We start from the raw sequence: 17,541 nt of genomic DNA on the forward strand, positions 1-17,541 counted from the left end.
CCCCACATTTTATTTTTATTATTATTATTATTATTATTAGATAGAAAGATAGATAGAGATGTAGAATAGATAGATAGATAGATAGATAGATAGATAGATAGATAGATAGATAGATAGATAGATAGTAATTTAAATTCATCATCATCATCATCAAATAGAGATCTTTTCAAAACGATGATGTAAATGATGTGTAATTAGCAACTGTTTTGTTAAGAACTGAAAGTATTTGTTGAGTATGAATGAGTAATGGGGCCAAAACGAATGAACGATTAGCTCCAAACACAAGGCCACATACACACAGCCTGGATTCCGTGTAATATTTCATACCTTTTCATGATATCCAGTAGCTACAGTAGGATATGAGATTGGACGAGACTCTCTAAAACCACGCCCATTTCGCTACGTATGCGGAAGTGAACTATGAAAGGAGGTGACGTTGCAGCAGACGGCAGTGGACGCTGGCGCAGTTATTCGTGGTGGCGTGTTTATTTTGATTCCCGCTTTAATTTGGGGTTTATTTCTCTTCAGGATCTCAGTATAAAGTCGCGATGAGGGTCTCGGTGCTGTTTTTAGTTTTAATCTGCTTGTACAGCTGTAAAGGTGAGTGAACATTTCATTTATTTATTTCTAATAATAATAATAATGAATGAACAGGTGAGTGGTTGGACAGGTAACCTGAGTGTTTACAGCTGCCTTCACAAAGGAACGGGAAGACTGACTTGGTGGCTATAAAATACTAATAAACATTAAAAATAGACACTTATAAATAATAGGTGAATTTACCCTGAGATGGATGTGATGTACCGTGGATCAGTTGTGTCAAAATGTAAATAAAACAGTAAACAAACAAACAAACAAAAATCAACAAAAATTAAGGTGCTAAATTATTTATTACCAGCAATACAGACTTGTTTGTTTATAGCTGAATGAAATGTAAATTACATACAAAATAAATTAATGTAAATGCAAATTATTATTATTATTATTACTATTATTATTATTATTATTATTATTAGGTATTATTAACCAATAAATAAATAAATTAATAAATGTGTATATACACAAACTGAATTATAGAGAGCCACCAAAACGTCCTTGTTTGTTTAGCTTGTATGGCGGATGTTCCACGTAACCTAAGTCTAATAATAAATACATTTTTTAAATTTAATGCTGTTATTTAACAAAGTATGTATAATTGCTGTGGTATAAGAGGAATAAAAGGCTTTGGGTCCGGCTGTTATAGGTGTGAAGAGGCGGAGTTAATATTATCACCCTGAAGTTGATTATTTCCCTGTAACAGCATTCTTTACATAATTTCCATCTCATTAGTGTTTATTTTTAGCCCATACACTGACACTTCTTTGCCCTGGGGCTTCTTACCCAAGCAGAGGCTTTGCCCTTCATGGGGCTTCGTCTGCACAGAGCTCTATGTATGTTGGGGCAGTTAAAATTCTGAGTTAAATGAACGTTTGAATCACAGGCCATTGTCTCTCTCCTGCTTGAGGGTGACAATCTGGTTAAACATGTTTGTGAACTACAAAGGTGTTGAAATGCTGTCGTAGTTAAACACCTACTCGGTAAGCAGGACAGGTTATAAAATGTTATCACATCCTGAAAAGGAGTTCGATTCACTGATGTGTCTAAACAATATGAATCTGTTAAATCGAGTGTTTGCTGTTGATGTGTGTTGATGTGTGCTTCTCTCTAGCAATCCACAAAGTACTGAAAGTCAAATGCACTTCCAAGACTACAGTGTGGCTTCGTTTAAACACACGAGTCAAACCGTGCTAATACTGTTATCCTTCTAATCCTCCTATAATCCTTAATATTAGCGTCTAAAACATACAGGTTTAGAGATTTAGGTGATCGTATGTTTTTAGAAACATGTATATCATGGGTGAGTCTATTGTTAATGTACATCAGCTATAGGTTTATCTATTCATTTAATAATTTATCAATAGTTACACTATTAAACTATCAATAAATGATTATTATTATTATTATTATGTCTACTATAATTTATGTTCACTTAACTGTTAATTTATTATTCAAAACCATGAAATTATTATTATTATTGTTGTTGTTATTAAAAACTTTATTTCTAAAATAATTACATAAATATACCCAGTATTAATCATTTTTTTAAAAATGAAAAACTATTAAAATAAACAGGGTTTAAGGAAAAAAAAAACCTTCAGTAAAAGTGAGTGGGTGGTGACGTAGAAAGCCCCGCCCTCAAATTCCGTCACAAACCCGGAAGTGTGTGACGTTGTACCTTAGACTGAAAGTGACGGTGAACGTCTTGACATTTTGCTTATTTTCTCTACTTAGAAGTGCCGTTTTTTGTTTTTTAAAATATATTTAAGATACGTAGTTTTGTTTTCGTCGCGTGGCTCGTAAACAGGAGACAATGCGCGTTACTTTAGCGGCTGTGTTGTTGGTTTCGGTGTGTGTGTTCATTTCCGAAGGTAAATAAACACTTTTCTTTAAGGCTGAACCGTAAATGTCTTATTAGTCTCTGTACAGGTGCACTGGGTAGCCGCCATGTTTTATTTCACCTAATGGCTTTTTTTTTTTTTAACTGGTAAAGGTCTGGTGTAGATCTTGTTAGCAGGTTTATGGTGACTTGTGCTTTTGGCTCTGGAAACTACTTTATTGTATTGCTCTGATTTAGAAACATTGTAGTGAATGTAAATGTGTTTGCTATTAAAGTGGGTCAAATGCATTTCAGCAAATATTTTTCGGTGTCCTGTTCAAATAGATTACTCTTCTTCCTCAGTAATAAGAATTGTGTATGGATTTTTATTTATAATGTATGCCTCAGATGCTGTAGCCCAGGAGAAAACTGCCCCATTGGACGACGAGAAGGACGTGGCAACTGCCCCATCGGACGGCGAGAAAAATGGAAGTACTGCCCAATTGGACGACGAGAAAAATGGAACTACTGCCCAATCGGACGGCGAGAAAAATGGAACTACTGCCCAATCGGACGGCGAGAAAAATGGAACTACTGCCCAATCGGACGGCGAGAAAAATGGAACTACTGCCCAATCGGACGGCGAGAAAAATGGAACTACTGCCCAATCGGACGGCGAGAAAAATGGAACTACTGCCCAATCGGACGGCGAGAAAAATGGAACTACTGCCCAATCGGACGGCGAGAAAAATGGGACAACGGGCCAATCGGACGGCGAGAAAAATGGGACAACGGGCCAATTGGACGACAAGAAGAGTGAGCCACCGGGCCAATCGGACGACAAGAAGAGTGAGCCACCGGGCCAATCGGACGACAAGAAGAGTGAGCCACCTGGCCAATCGGACGGCAAGAAGAGTGAGCCACCTGGCCAATCGGACGGCAAGAAGAGTGAGCCACCTGGCCAATCGGACGACAAGAAGAGTGAGCCACCTGGCCAATCGGACGGCAAGAAGAGTGAGCCAACTGGCCAATCTGACAAGAAGACGACCACCCCGCCAGATGATGCATTACAGAAGACGACCAGTAATCCTAACAAACAACTGAATGAAGAACAACAAACCACCACTTTGAAAGAAGATACAGAGGTTGAGGCAGAAGGAGAGAGTGAGGCAGAAGGGAAGGGTAATGTTGAGGATGAGGTAGAAGGAGAGGATAATGTTGAGGATGAGATAGAAGTAGAGGGTAATGTTGAGGATGAGATAGAAGTAGAGGGCAATGTTGAGGTAGAAGGAGGGGGTAATGTTGAGGGAGAGGGTGAGACTATCATTGATGGTGGTGACGGCGATAAAGACCTCGGGGGCGAAGATGAACTTGACGGTGTCGTTCAGTTGGAGAAGAACAGGGGGCAGAAAGAGGTGATCACCCCCACGCAGGAGGGGGAGAGCAGTCACTTCTTCGCCTACCTCGTCTCCACTGCCTTACTGGTGGCCATCCTGTACATCGGATATCACAACAAGCGCAAGGTGTGTCTCGCTGTCTGTCTGTCTGCTCTTAGCTGCTATTCTCAAAACCAAGAGCCTAAAGTGTAAATGATAAAATATCAAATGTCGATCTCGGAGCCCGTGTTTCGTTCATGCTGATGTGGAAATAAGAACAAGAATTTGACTTTGACGCTGTTGGTTTAATGACCGGGTGGGGTCATGAAGATCAAAGCGTTTCCTAATTCCTTTATTTCACTTTAGCAGACCGGTTCAGCCGGGCGTTAGTGCCGGAGCTCTGTGATGTGTTAAATCGGCATTGATATTACAAGCCAGTGAACCCTAGAAACCACAGAAATGTAAATTATTTCAAGCGTCATTAATTCATAAACCATACACCGTAGTCATGTGACTGCTTCAGCCAGTATTGTAATGATTTTATGGGTTTTCTGTCAACATAAAATTTGATCTTTTTTTTTTTCTGTCTCTCTTTTTCGTTCAGATCTTTGCTTTTGTGCTTGAGGGCAGGAGGGCGAGGTACACACGGAGACCCAAAACATCAGACTATCAGAAACTTGGTTATCACGTGAGTACTAAAGGAGCAGTTCTGACTAAAAACTTAAATAAATAAATAAATATATGTATATAATATTTATATTTATTATTATTATTAAGGGGCCAGGCACTGAAGGTGCATAGGCACCTAATTGTTATTCTTTCTTCTTCCTCCTCCTCCTCTTCTTCTTCCTCCTCCTCCTCCTCTTCTTCTTCCTCCTTATTCTTTCTTTCTTCTTCCTCCTCCTCTTCTTCCTCTTCTTCTTTTTCCTCTTCCTTGTCTTCTTCTTCCTCCTTATTCTTTCTTTCTTCTTCCTCCTCCTCCTCCTCCTCTTCTTTTTCTTCTTCCTTGTCTTCTTCTTCTTCCTCCTTATTCTTTCTTCTTCTTCCTCCTCCTCTTCTTCCTTGTCTTCTTCTTCCTCCTCCTCTTCTTCTTCTTGCTCTTCTTCTTCAGTTTTATTCCTTACTTTTTGCTGTCTGATTTTTTTTTTTTGCGTCTGTCTTTCTTTCTCTCTTTCTTTCTTACACGTTCACTTACTTACTCGCGAGCTTAATTACATACCTGAGTAAGTAAAATTGTATTTACATATTCGTTTATTTACAGTATGTACTTGGATACATATTTATTTACTACTTTACCAAGTTACACAATTCCTTACTCATGCGCTTGGTTCCGGCAGGCGAATAGAGCTCGCCGCGATTCTGCTCTCCGTTATAAACACCTCAGCAGTTAAAACAGTACGTACGCAGTGCGCTGGTGGAATAGCAGGGCAGAAACGCGTCTCGCTACGTCATGGATCAGTGCACGACCGAGCCTCCGGGGATATGGGGGGGGGGGGGGGGGGGGGGGGGGGTTCTGTGTCTTTAATCTGAGACTGAAGGCTGAAGCGAAAAGTGTACTGATTACCTTTTAAATCCTAATTTGTGTTGCAGTGAGTTCGACGAGCCGTGGCGATGCTGTGACCTGCAGGAGATCGTCGTGACTTTAAACCGCTCGACTCTCTCTCTGTCCTCGTTATGACCTGATGGCTTTTTTTGTTTTGTTTATTTTTGTTTTGTTTAAAGTACAGCATGGTTTGAAGGTTACAGTTTTTTGTTTTTTTTTTTCCTTCTGTTTTAGTCCAGTCTATTCTCAAAGGGTTTTGTTTTAGAGATCATGTCGCTGTCGGGTTTCCCCCCCCCCCCCCTTTTTTTTTGCCTGTCGGTTTGTTTAATATGACGCTTGACTTAAAAGTGTATATATGGGTTCGTTCTGTGAGTGAGTGAGTGAGTGAGTGAGTGAGTGAGTGAGTGAGTGAGTGAGTGAGTGAGTGAGTGAGTGAGTGAGTGAGTGAGTGAGTGAGTGAGTGAGTGAGTGAGTGAGTGAGTGAGTGAGTGAGTGAGGGAAGGAAGGAAGGAAGGAAGGAAGGAAGGAAGAGAGAGATGCCTGTTAAACTGAGATCAGGGAGATCTGATTGGTTGTTAGGAATAAAAGCTTAAAATGAATTCAGGGCTATTTATTGATGAAGTAAAACTCTTCGCGCAGGCCGGGCCGTGGCAATGTGCGAGAGAAGCACGCAGACCTCGTAAAGCTCTGTGGACAAGTGGTAAAGACCTCGTCTCTGAGCTTTTAACCCAGTTAAAAATTTAGATATATTTTTGGCTCCAAGCCAGCTTCAAACACACCGGGTGTTCAATGTTGTAAAAGTAAGCAGAGTTAAAAGCACAGATAGAGAGATTTATATTCTGTCCTGTTGCACTGGTGTGTGTGTGTGTGTGTGTGTGTGTGTGTGTGTGTGTGTGTGAAAGTAAAAAAGTCTCAGGATGCTACAGAGCTCTACAGAGCGATCTCCTGATGTCAAGCGGACACCGGAACGGTTTCTAGTGACCACTGCAGATGGGTTTGACGTTTTAAAGTGGCTAAATTCACGCCGGTTTATTTTGGACTCTGACGTAGTGAACGGTTCACGCTGCAGCTCCACTGATGCACTTTTCAATACGATACCACAATCAAATCTCAAGTCCGGTCTCCAGTAAAGTGAAACGACCAAACCACCTCCACTGTTACAGCGACGACGCAGTGATGACCGTAGCTTCTACACCGCTACGAATGCGTACCGCGATATTGCAGTTTATCACGAGTATCGTGTCGGTCCTGACGCGGGTATCGTACCGGTGCGGCCCTGATTAAGACCTCAGAGATTTTTGCTGCTTTCATGTGAATTTTTTGTGTGTGTGTGTTCTTTCGTGATGTGGGTGTATGGGTGATTTCGCGGTCTGAGCTCATGTAGACAGGCTGAATTCAAGTGCGTCGTGCTGAATGTAGACAGGATGTCGACTTTACATAGCCATATGAAGATAAAAGCGGTGGATGATCCACTGACTTTAGACTCGGGAAAGATTTATTGTCTTTTTGAGCTGTGATTCTGTTTTCTGTCGAAGTCGAGACCAAAAAAATGGCAACTTCAATCTTTTTTTTGTTTGCTGTAATGTCTCTTTCCTCCCCAAAATGTCAAATTCCTTTGTATGGGTAACGTGTGTGTGTGTGTGTGTGTGTGTGTCAGTGCCACAACTCGCGTGACGTGAACAAAGGCTTCACACAACCACTGTTTAAATACTAGATAAAGAAAATATGAACGTGTTTCTGTCTGTGGTCCGATTGTTTTTTTTTTTTTTTTTATTATTTTTTTTACATTAATTTTTTTCTTTCATTCATTTGTGACTTAAAGATACTGCTTTTGGATAAAATATAGATAAATAAATCTTTTAATTCCTTAATGAATCGTCTCTCGTTATTTTAAAATAAAAGAATTCCATCTTCATGACTACACACACCGACCAGCACACCCTGCTGCTCTATAACGTGCCTTCTCTTCTAGTGGAAAAAAAATTTCAACGATGGCAAAATTGTCCCGGCACATTATCTAAAGCTTTGAGGAAGCTTTTAAGCTCCGCCCACAGCTCGATTACGTGATGTCACGTGTCCCTGAAAAGCGTTTATATGTATCTCAGCTTCAAGAGAGGGAGGGATTGTTTAACTAGCCCGTTTCATAACGCTAAACGTAACTATAAAGAGGTCATGATGACCAATTATGACACAATTCTCATCACCATCACTTTAAAAACTCTGGAAATAGTTTGTCAGGACATTTTATTATGATCAAATTTATATCGGAGACTCGTGTGCTTTCAGGAAATTCGATTATCTCTTAACGTGAGCGTAGCGTGACCGAAAAGGACGTGAAGTTTTAAAGAAGTTAGCGGGAGTCCCGGCCCGACGTGACGTTACCAAAACCGAACGTTTCAACCTTTCGGAGAACACGCACCGAGATTTAAAAGACTTTTATTTACAGGTGCAGTCGAAATGATTCGACCCCCCGTGCGAATCGGGTTTATTGTTAAAATGTTCAGGCTTTCAGCTGGTTGCGATGAACGGGTCAAACGAAAGCGGTTGAAATAGTCCGACACGACGGACGCTTCGAGCGGTTTCCTCAAATTCAACTGAAAACGCGATTTATAATGATTTCTCCGGTTTCAAAATTATTCACCCCCCTGAATAGAATCCCTCACAACAGCACAGATATGCAGGACAGGTGTTGTGTCAAGCACACCTGATGCAGGGGCTTCGTTAGTCGCAGCAGATGTGCTCGAGCTGGAACACATCAAATACCTGAACTGGCTAGGGGTAGAAAGTGTATGAAATACCCGGACGGGGCAGAAAAAGGAAGATATCGACGGCTGCGAGCAGATTTGTGAGAAGGCAGGTTGTGAAAAACCCTCGAGTGACTGTAAAAGACCTGCAGCGAGACTCGGTGTAACAGACGCTGAGGTTTCGGTGAGCACAGTAAGGCGCGTACTAAACACAGGTTTCCATGCCAGAACTCCAAGACGTTCACCGCTACTGACCCAAAAGCACAAGAAAAGTCGCTCGGAATCATATCAATAATCCACAGAAGTGTTGGGATTCTGTTCTGTGGAGCGATGAGACAAAACCGGAACTTTTCGGCGCGACGGATCGGCGGTACGTCTGGAGGAAGAAGAATGAAGAAAGTGTGTCGATCTATTTCAGCTGCTTTTGTTCGATTTGTTCGTCGCAAACAGCTGAAAGTCTGTAAATTTCGACAATAGACCTGATCTGCACTGAATCGTTTTGAGTGCAACTCTACATCTTACTGATAGACTGCTGCAAATGTGTCTCATGGACTTATAAAATCACACGGACACACAGGGTTCACAACATCACGTGGTGTGAAACGGATTCGAATAAATACAAAAAAAAAACCGTCGTGTCCGTGTTTACATTTTGTATGCGGCGTGTTTAAAAGTCATGTGATCTCTACATCCTCTTTTCAGTGTGGTTATGTAGTATAAATCTCACACAGTAACTAAAGAATACACTAAACAGTGATTGAGTAATGCTCCTAGGTGCGTTGAATTTCGCAAGTGCGTTCGTTTTTGCACACGAAGTGTCATTAAATCATGCATAGATTTTTAACATGAAAGTCTTATCTCATCCTATCTCATTTTATAACCAAGAGAAAGGAAATACACACACACACACACACACACACACACACACACACACACACACCATCCTGTGCATTGACATTAAATCATTCAAAATGGATTCCTTCCTATTCTATGAATTAATTTTTTTTTTAAATATTACTACTAGCTGTCAGATTAAGGATTAGAGTTCAAACTGGATTGTCGTGCTTAAACTAATAATATCCAACAAACAAACATACAAACAAACTAGATAAACTCGAGGTTATTTTGTAGTGAGTAAATCTGATTTGAACCACAAGATGGCGGCGTAAAGCTACAGCGCTCAGCTCTACCTTTATTTACGCTCCACGCTGGGGGCCGAATCCTAATTATCCAGCTTCTACCTACACAGAGTCCCTACATCAGGCGTATTCTAAACGGCTTGTCATACACCCTATATAGTGCACTAGATATGTATTTGCTACGCGGCCACATTTGCTTGGTGGGTGACACGGAGCGGGATGCGGAAGTGATGAGTTTTTCCTAGTGGAACATCGCCAGTTGTTTAGATGCAGGTTTACCATGGGCTGCGTGATCGTTTTATGTTATTTTATATAGTTATCAAAAAGCGTGAGGAAGACAGAGTTTCAAGGTAAGGTTTTTTAGCAAGTCGGCTATCCGGCTTAGCTTCAACGCTGGCTAGTTTAAAGCCTGCTAGCTGCTTAGTTAGCATTAAACGAGCGTTTGTTATGTTAGACAGCTAGCTAACAAAGCTAACGAGCTCACTGCTTTTTATTCTTTAATTTTCATTTGAATTTGAATTGTTTGTATGGTTAGAGGTGAATGGTTTGAGATTGGTCAGGAAAAACTAGCCAAGTCACGGCAGCACTGATATCAATTATACGTGCCTTAAAAGTGTATCTAACGCTGGAATTACACGGATTCATCCCAAATAGCTGCTTGAAGTGCCCTACATGGGCTGAATCAGCCGTTATATTACACCCTATGTAGTGCACATCCGTTAGCTATTAGTGTGTATTTGGGATACGGGCAGCTATAATACTTTTAAAGTAGATATGCTTCCTTTTTTTGAATGATTTACAATAAAAAGTTTTACGTAATAAAGTAAGAAACGTATATTAGTTGTCCAGATTCTCCCTTTCTTTCTTTTAAGCGTTGATTAAACGTATAAAATAATCTTACAATGATAAATAACACTTTACAGCGCAGTGTTGAATTCTCCATTCTGATTGGTCAGAAGGTTTGTGGGGATTAGTTTTCTATAACAGCAGCTACAAATCCCAGGTTTATACGAAAGCACTCTCTCTCTGTTTTTTTTTTTTGTTTTTTTTTTTGTTTTTGTTTTTGTACGTGATTGTTTTATTTAACAAATGACACGTGTTTTTTTTGTGTGTGTGTGTGAAGGGGATGTGTAAGGAGTCTCCAGTGTCAGCTCTTTGCTTTTCTAACAGTTTTCAGACAACGTCTGTTCAGGACTAGAGGAGTTTTGACCGAGCTTGCGTTAATGATCCGCGGCATTAAACGCAACTCTAAACGGATAAAAAAAAAAAAGTACTACGTGACGTTCTTTATTAATGAATTAATGTGAATCGATTGGATATAAGAATACCAGGACATTTCGTGATTCACCATTGTTGATTATTTTCCTGCGACGGAATGACACTGAGTGGAAAAGTGTGATCTGTGAGAGGGTGTTTTTCCAATCTGTCCATCGCTGTGTGGACACACACACACACACACACAGAGAGTGATTCACATTTTCTTCTGCTGACTTCCTGGAACGTGTTTTTTTTTTTTTTTTTTTTTTTGTTAAACATTGAGTGTCCTGTTCCTGCACTGGACTGCTGCCCCGCCCCTGACGTCATCCTGCTGTAATATGGTGTGATAACGTTCCCTCTTGTTTGGACATTTGTCTTCCCTGTTTTCCTAACTCTTCATTCAAAGCAGCATTGTGTGTGTGTGTGTGTGTGTGTGTGTCCTTCTTTCTCCTCCATCTGGCCAGAATAAAGAGAGTAAATAAGATATTTATTAGTAATAAACAGAATATATCCATTCTGCTGTAAGAGCGATTAACGTCAGCGTGTTGCGTCACGTACTTCTCTGTAATTCTGTAACACAAGCCAGGAAAAGGAACTTGTGCTTATTAGTTTCTCTTCTGTGTTTGTGGGACGTGAATTAGAAATGAAATTGAATTAAGGCCCACTGTCTGTACGCGTAGGGGTGCGTGATGTGACAGGAATATCGTATCAGGATGTGTGTATGTGTATGAATGTGTAATATTTGTGTAATGCGGATACAAGCATGTTTAGATGGTGTGTGTGTGTGTGTGTTCCTGCAGCTGAAGTGGAGGTGCTGAGTGTCGGCCATGTTGGATCACGCTGACGTGAGTTTAAGCCCGGACGAGCGAGTGCGCGCTCTGACGAAGAAGGGCAGCGCGGTGGAGGTGAACGAGGCCGTGCCGGTGCGCCGATACTTTCGCTCGGGGATGGAGATGATCCGCATGGCGCACATCTACGCCGAGGAGACCAACCTGGAGCACGCCTTCGTCCTGTACAACAAATACATCACGTAAGAACACACCGCGACACCATCCCGGACACGATGGCGGACACGATCTCTTTCTTTCTTTCTTTCCTGAAATTAATTTTCTTTCTTTCTGTCTTTCTTTCCTGCAATTCTTTTTTTTCTTTCTTTCTTTTCTGCATTTTTTCTTGCTTTCTTCCTTTCTTTCTTCCTTCGATCATTGAAACTGTTCTTATAAAGGGATACTGATGTGATGAAATTGTATTTATTTATTTTTTGTGCTTGGACCCCTCTTGTCAAAAAATGTTAAACCCAAAAAGTAACTCTCTCTCTCTCTCTCTCTCTCTCTCTCTCTCTCTCTCTCTCTCTGTGTGATTTAATCATCCAGGCTCTTCATTGAGAAACTCCCCAAACATCCCGAGTACAAGTTATCCAACATCCCTGAGAAGAAGGACACTCTGAAGGTCATTGCTTATTCTGATCCACGTCTGTCTCATCTTACTGCAGGGATAACGGTATGAGCAGTTTCACCTGATGACATGTCATGTAGAGTGGTGGTGTGTGTGTGTTTCCTCACACAGAAGCTGAAGGAGATAGCGTTTCCTCAGGCCGAGGAACTGAAGAAATGCCTGCTGAGGAGATATGAGAAGGAGTACGCGGAGTATCTCACTAAAAAGGTGTCTTTACTTCCTGCTCCCTGAGAGACTCATTAATACTCGTTTGTTTTGAAAGAAAGGGCACTATCTGTCCTTTCTTTCTTCCATCCTTTCTGTTGTTTCTTTCTTCATCTCTTTCTTTTTCCTTCCTCTCCTTCCTTTCTTTCATCCTTCTTTCCTTTTGTCCTTTCTTTTCCTTCTTCCTTTGTGTCTTCTTTATTATTGACGTGTGCTGTTGTTGTACAGTTGAATTGAACTGTGTGTAAACTGCTTTATAATCCCGTTGTGTGTGTGTGTGTGTGTGTGTGTGTGTAAGCGGGAGGAGGAGGTAGCACTGCAGCGTGAGCTGGCGAGGCAGAAGGAGCTGGAGGCGGAGAAGAGGCGTGTGGCGGAGCTGCAGAGGAGGCAGGAGGAGCAGCAGCAGTTCAGCGTGTTTGAGGAGATGATCCGGCGCCAGGAGCTGGAGCGCGAGCGGCAGCGCGTCCTGCAGGAGTTCAGCGCTCCCGTCTCCCCTCCCCACCACACCCCGCTCATCCCTGGCGTCCAGGGCCCGCCCCCGCCTTACCCGTCATCCCCTACGCCACCCCAGAGCCCGGCGTACCCCTCCACCAATCACAGCACAGCACCGGCACCGACCACTCCAGTTCCTGTTCCTATGTTTGACCGCTCGCTCAAACCAGGCTCTGTGAGCAAATCCGGCACCAGTAAGAGACTCGTTTATCAGTTTATCAAACCCTCACATCCGGTCCCACTCGCCTCCTTCTAATCAGACCCCTCACATCCGGTCGCACTCGCCTCCTTCTAATCAGACCCCTCACATCCGGTCGCACTCGCCTCCTTCTAATCAGACCCCTCACATCCGGTCGCACTCGCCTCCTTCTAATCAGACCCCTCACATCCGGTCGCACTCGCCTCCTTCTAATCAGACCCCTCACATCCGGTCGCACTCGCCTCCTTCTAATCAGACCCCTCACATCCGGTCGCACTCGCCTCCTTCTAATCAGACCCCTCACATCCGGTCGCACTCGCCTCCTTCTAATCAGACCCCTCACATCCGGTCGCACTCGCCTCCTTCTAATCAGACCCCTCACATCCGGTCGCACTCGCCTCCTTCTAATCAGACCCCTCACATCCGGTCGCACTCGCCTCCTTCTAATCAGACCCCTCACATCCGGTCGCACTCGCCGCCTCCTTCTAATCAGACCCCTCACATCCGGTCGCACTCGCCTCCTTCTAATCAGACCCCTCACATCCGGTCGCACTCGCCTCCTTCTAATCAGACCCCTCACATCCGGTCGCACTCGCCTCCTTCTAATCAGACCCCTCACATCCGGTCGCACTCGCCTCCTTCTAATCAGACCCCTCACATCCGGTCGCACTCGCCTCCTTCTAATCAGACCCCTCACATCCGGTCGCACTCGCCTCCTTCTAATCAGACCCCTCACATCCGGTCACACTCGCCGCCTCCTTCTAATCAGACCCCTCACATCCGGTCGCACTTGCCTCCTTCTAATCAGACCCCTCACATCCGGTCGCACTCGCCGCCTCCTTCTAATCAGACCCCTCACATCCGATCGCGCTCGCCTCCTTCTAATCAGACCCCTCACATCCGGTCGCGCTCGCCTCCTTCTAATCAGACCCCTCACATCCGGTCGCACTCGCCTCCTTCTAATCAGACCCCTCACATCCGGTCGCACTCGCCTCCTTCTAATCAGACCCCTCACATCCGGTCGCACTCGCCTCCTTCTAATCAGACCCCTCACATCCGGTCGCACTCGCCTCCTTCTAATCAGACCCCTCACATCCGGTCGCACTCGCCTCCTTCTAATCAGACCCCTCACATCCGGTCGCACTCGCCTCCTTCTAATCAGACCCCTCACATCCGGTCGCACTCGCCTCCTTCTAATCAGACCCCTCACATCCGGTCGCACTCGCCTCCTTCTAATCAGACCCCTCACATCCGGTCGCACTCGCCTCCTTCTAATCAGACCCCTCACATCCGGTCGCACTCGCCTCCTTCTAATCAGACCCCTCACATCCGGTCGCACTCGCCTCCTTCTAATCAGACCCCTCACATCCGGTCGCACTCGCCTCCTCCTGCTAATCAAACCCTACCATACAGTTTGTCCAGTTTTCTTTTTCTTTCTATCCTTCCTTCTTTTCTTTCGTATTTTGGCTTTCAGTTCAGTACCTTAACGTGTTCTACTGTTTTTTTTTTTCCTCTCTCGACTGCTGCGTTATTTCTTGGCAGTTTGAAGACAAGTCAATATTTATTTATATATATTTTTATTTCCTTGTGTGCGCGTGTGTTTTGCGCTCCGCCGCAGGTACGCCGGTGGATGGATTGCGTCAGGTCACTGTCCCCGCCGAGCTCTGCTCCAGGTTTCTGCAGCTGGCCAAAAGCAACACGACGCGCGCCGTGGAGACGTGCGGGATCCTCTGCGGAAAACTGGTAGCACTCACCTTCCACTTCTGTAAAACTTCTGTCTCGTGTACAATCATTCTGGCAACCCATGTAAAGTTCCTGTTGCCTGCTTCAGATGAGGAACGCGTTCACGGTGACTCACGTGATCGTCCCGAAGCAGAGCGGCGGTCCTGATTACTGCGACACGGAGAACGAGGAGGAGCTGTTTCTGGTGCAGGACCAGCACAACCTCATCACGCTCGGCTGGATACACGTGAGAATACACCGTAACACACCCGACAGCACACCTGTACTGCGTTATCCTCATTCACGTTAACGTTTTTAACTCCCTATCCTTACCTTCAGACTCACCCGACTCAGACGGCCTTCCTCTCCAGCGTTGATCTTCACACTCACTGCTCCTACCAGCTGATGTTGCCCGAAGCCATCGCCATCGTCTGCTCGCCCAAATTCAACGAGTCGGTGCACCTCACTAAGACAAATTGTACTAAAGAAGCATGTCTTTTGGGTTAAAGGGAAAGATTGTGTACGGGCCTATTTTATTTATTTATTCGTTCACTCGTTTTTTTAAAAATTTTTTTAGGACAGGCTACTTCAGGCTAACTGACTACGGCATGGAAGAGATCTCCACCTGCACACAGAAAGGCTTTCACCCTCACCCCAAAGAGCCCCCTCTCTTCATCGTAAGTGTTTGGTTAGCGCTTGATGCTAAGTGTACGTACAGTGTCATTTTAAAGTCTTGTATTATAAATTTCCCAACACTTCTGAGGTAAATGTCGACATTCCTAGTAGTTGTATCTCATTTCTACAGTCTCTAGCAAGCTAGCACATAGCCCTTACGTGTTAAAGTCGACAGCTCTTAATAGAACAAGCAGTTTGACTAGCGGTCGATGCTAAGTTTAATTTTAGTGTCATTTTAGTCTCACGGAGCATCTTCTTAGCTTTTCACAAACACATCTGAGGTAAATGTCGACGTTCCCGAGACTTTTGTATCGTTTCGAGCAGACTGTCCGTAAACCGTTGCGTTCTAGCTTGCTAAATTGTTCGCCTCAGTCATTAGCTAGCATCTGGTTGGAGAGTCGTGACACAGTGTCGACATCTCTCAATAGCGCATGTAGTTTGGTTAGCGGTCGATGCTAAGTGCAATTTTAGTGTTATTTAAGTCTCACGGGACATTTTCTTAGCTTTTTACAAACACATCTGAGGGAAACGTTGACGTTCCCGATTAGTTTTGTATTGTTTCCGCAGTCATCATGTCTTTTTATAAGCGTTAACAGCTTCCTAAATGTTGAGGTTAATCAATAAAACTGGTCGTTTGTTTGGCGGTCAGTGTATAAGTATATTTTACAGCGTAATAGTAGTCATTCTGAGTCGTTTCTTAGCATTTTATCAACACATCTGAGGTAAATGTCGACGTTCCCGAGACTTTTGTGTCGTTTCGAGCAGACTGTCCGTAAACCGGTGCGTTCTAGCTTGCTAAATTGTTCGCCTCAGACATTAGCTAGCATCTGGTTTGTGAGTCATGACACAGTGTCGACATCTCTCAACAGAGCATGTAGTTTGGTTAGCGGTCGATGCTAACTGCAGTTTTAGTCGTATGGAGTCTTTTCTTCGCATTTTATCAACACATCTGAGGTAAAGGTCGACGTTCCTAATAGTTTTGTCACTGTGTGATAATTTGTCCGCATGAATCGTTAGCTAGCGTCATGAAATGTTCTGGAATATTGATGTTTTCAGTACGGCAGTTAGTTTGGTTTACATTTCGGTTGATACTAAGTGAAAGTATAATATAATTTTAGTCATAGGGAATATTTTTTCTCAGGAATTTACCAACACATCTGAGGTAAATGTTGATGTTCCCAGTAGTTTTGTCTACTTTCCACTGCCCTTGTGTCTTTTAACAAGCTAGTACATAGCCGTTAATCTTTTACAAAGTGTTAACCTCAATCATCAGGCAGCTTCTGCTTTGTGTGTTGTGCAAAGGTGATGTATCTCAGTAGAGAAGGTTGTTTGGTTAAGCAATGTCATTATAGTCATAGGGAGTTTTTTTATTAGGAATTTACCAACACATCTGTGGGAAATGTTGACATTCTGAATAGTTTTGTCAGGTTTCCATCATCGTAGCGTCTTTATAAAAGACTGGAGGCTGTCTGCTAGCTTGCTAAATTGTTAGCTTGTCAGTTTTTGGTCGGTGTTCTCTCAACCTCATGACCAATTTAGCTACTTGCTAGCATATGTGATCCCATTTGTACCTCCTGCTTCCTGTTTTAAAGAATGGCAGCCATGTTGTGATCACAGAGGGCGCCATCACCATGCTAGACCTGCGCTGATCTGCAACCCCGGCGGTACAACGAAGAGCTTTCGACCCTGGACAGCTACTGTAATCTATTACCCTTAACATGCTACATGGACCAGCGTTGGCTAGAAGTGCGACGAATGATTGCTCAGTAATCAGCATTTACAGGTGATGGGATTTCGGTCGGACAGACGGCGGCGACTGTCTGCGTGAAGCACTTTCGAAAAGGAAAAAAAAAAAAAACACACTCGTCGTAACCAAGAAAGACGCCGTTACACCATCCGGTGAAAGCACAGGGGCGTCCGAACACGCCTAGAACTCTGAAGAAACCGACTGTTGACCGTTTCATTCGTTAAGTAAATTGTCATTCAGTGTCATGTCGGTGTTGAAGATGGTGGCGATGTGTGTGACACTAACTCATTGATGTAAATAACATTAAAGCAACACGGTGTTTTTAAACCTGCTTTCAGCCTCAAAGACTCACACTCTTTCAGATCCATCTTACATCAAGATGATATAAAGTCTAGTGTTCGCTCACATCAAACACTAGAACATAGCGCCTCTCTGAACTCAAACTGTTTTAACATGCATTCACAACCCAACAGAATTAATAATAAATTATTCACTGATAGGGAAGCGTGGCTTCTGTGGCCATAACTGCCCCATAGTACCAAATATCAGCAGTTTTAAAATCCAGTCCAGTA

General features: G+C 43.3%; 2 protein-coding genes across 3 annotated transcripts; both read left to right on the forward strand.

Annotated features, from left to right (window-relative positions):
• Positions 1 to 431: 431 nt before the first annotated feature.
• On the forward strand, positions 432 to 7,206 carry tgoln2 (trans-golgi network protein 2). 2 transcript variants are annotated; one of them, XM_017467694.3, is made up of 4 exons: positions 432 to 600; positions 2,825 to 3,939; positions 4,397 to 4,480; positions 5,383 to 7,206. In XM_017467694.3, exons 1-4 carry the CDS (start codon positions 549 to 551, stop codon positions 5,383 to 5,385), a joined length of 1,254 nt encoding a protein of 417 aa, XP_017323183.2. In that variant the 5' UTR covers positions 432 to 548; the 3' UTR covers positions 5,386 to 7,206. The 2 variants fall into 2 exon arrangements, with proteins under 2 accessions (XP_017323183.2, XP_017323182.2); XM_017467693.3 differs by lacking the exon at positions 432 to 600 and adding an exon at positions 2,228 to 2,468.
• Positions 7,207 to 9,408: 2,202 nt separating this feature from the next.
• Positions 9,409 to 17,301, forward strand: stambpb (STAM binding protein b). Its single transcript, XM_017467686.3, has 10 exons — positions 9,409 to 9,568; positions 11,276 to 11,505; positions 11,849 to 11,924; positions 12,042 to 12,137; positions 12,433 to 12,820; positions 14,444 to 14,568; positions 14,657 to 14,794; positions 14,887 to 14,999; positions 15,125 to 15,224; positions 16,815 to 17,301. Exons 2-10 carry the CDS (start codon positions 11,303 to 11,305, stop codon positions 16,869 to 16,871), a joined length of 1,296 nt encoding a protein of 431 aa, XP_017323175.1. The 5' UTR covers positions 9,409 to 9,568; positions 11,276 to 11,302; the 3' UTR covers positions 16,872 to 17,301.
• The last annotated feature ends 240 nt before the right edge of the window (positions 17,302 to 17,541 follow it).

This window comes from Ictalurus punctatus, chromosome 5 (assembly GCF_001660625.3).
Source record: "Ictalurus punctatus breed USDA103 chromosome 5, Coco_2.0, whole genome shotgun sequence".
Taxonomy (NCBI): Eukaryota; Metazoa; Chordata; class Actinopteri; order Siluriformes; family Ictaluridae; genus Ictalurus; species Ictalurus punctatus.

Coding starts and splice junctions, on each gene's coding strand:
- stambpb (XM_017467686.3), top strand. CDS start 11,303: ATGTTGGATCACGCTGACGTGAGTTTAAGCCCGGACGAGCGAGTGCGC. Junction 15,000..15,124: donor TGCTCGCCCAAATTCAACGA/GTCGGTGCACCT, acceptor AAATTTTTTTAG/GACAGGCTACTTCAGGCTAA. Junction 15,225..16,814: donor AAGAGCCCCCTCTCTTCATC/GTAAGTGTTTGG, acceptor CCTGTTTTAAAG/AATGGCAGCCATGTTGTGAT.
- tgoln2 (XM_017467693.3), top strand. CDS start 2,411: ATGCGCGTTACTTTAGCGGCTGTGTTGTTGGTTTCGGTGTGTGTGTTC. Junction 2,469..2,824: donor GTGTGTGTTCATTTCCGAAG/GTAAATAAACAC, acceptor TGTATGCCTCAG/ATGCTGTAGCCCAGGAGAAA. Junction 3,940..4,396: donor GATATCACAACAAGCGCAAG/GTGTGTCTCGCT, acceptor TTTTTCGTTCAG/ATCTTTGCTTTTGTGCTTGA.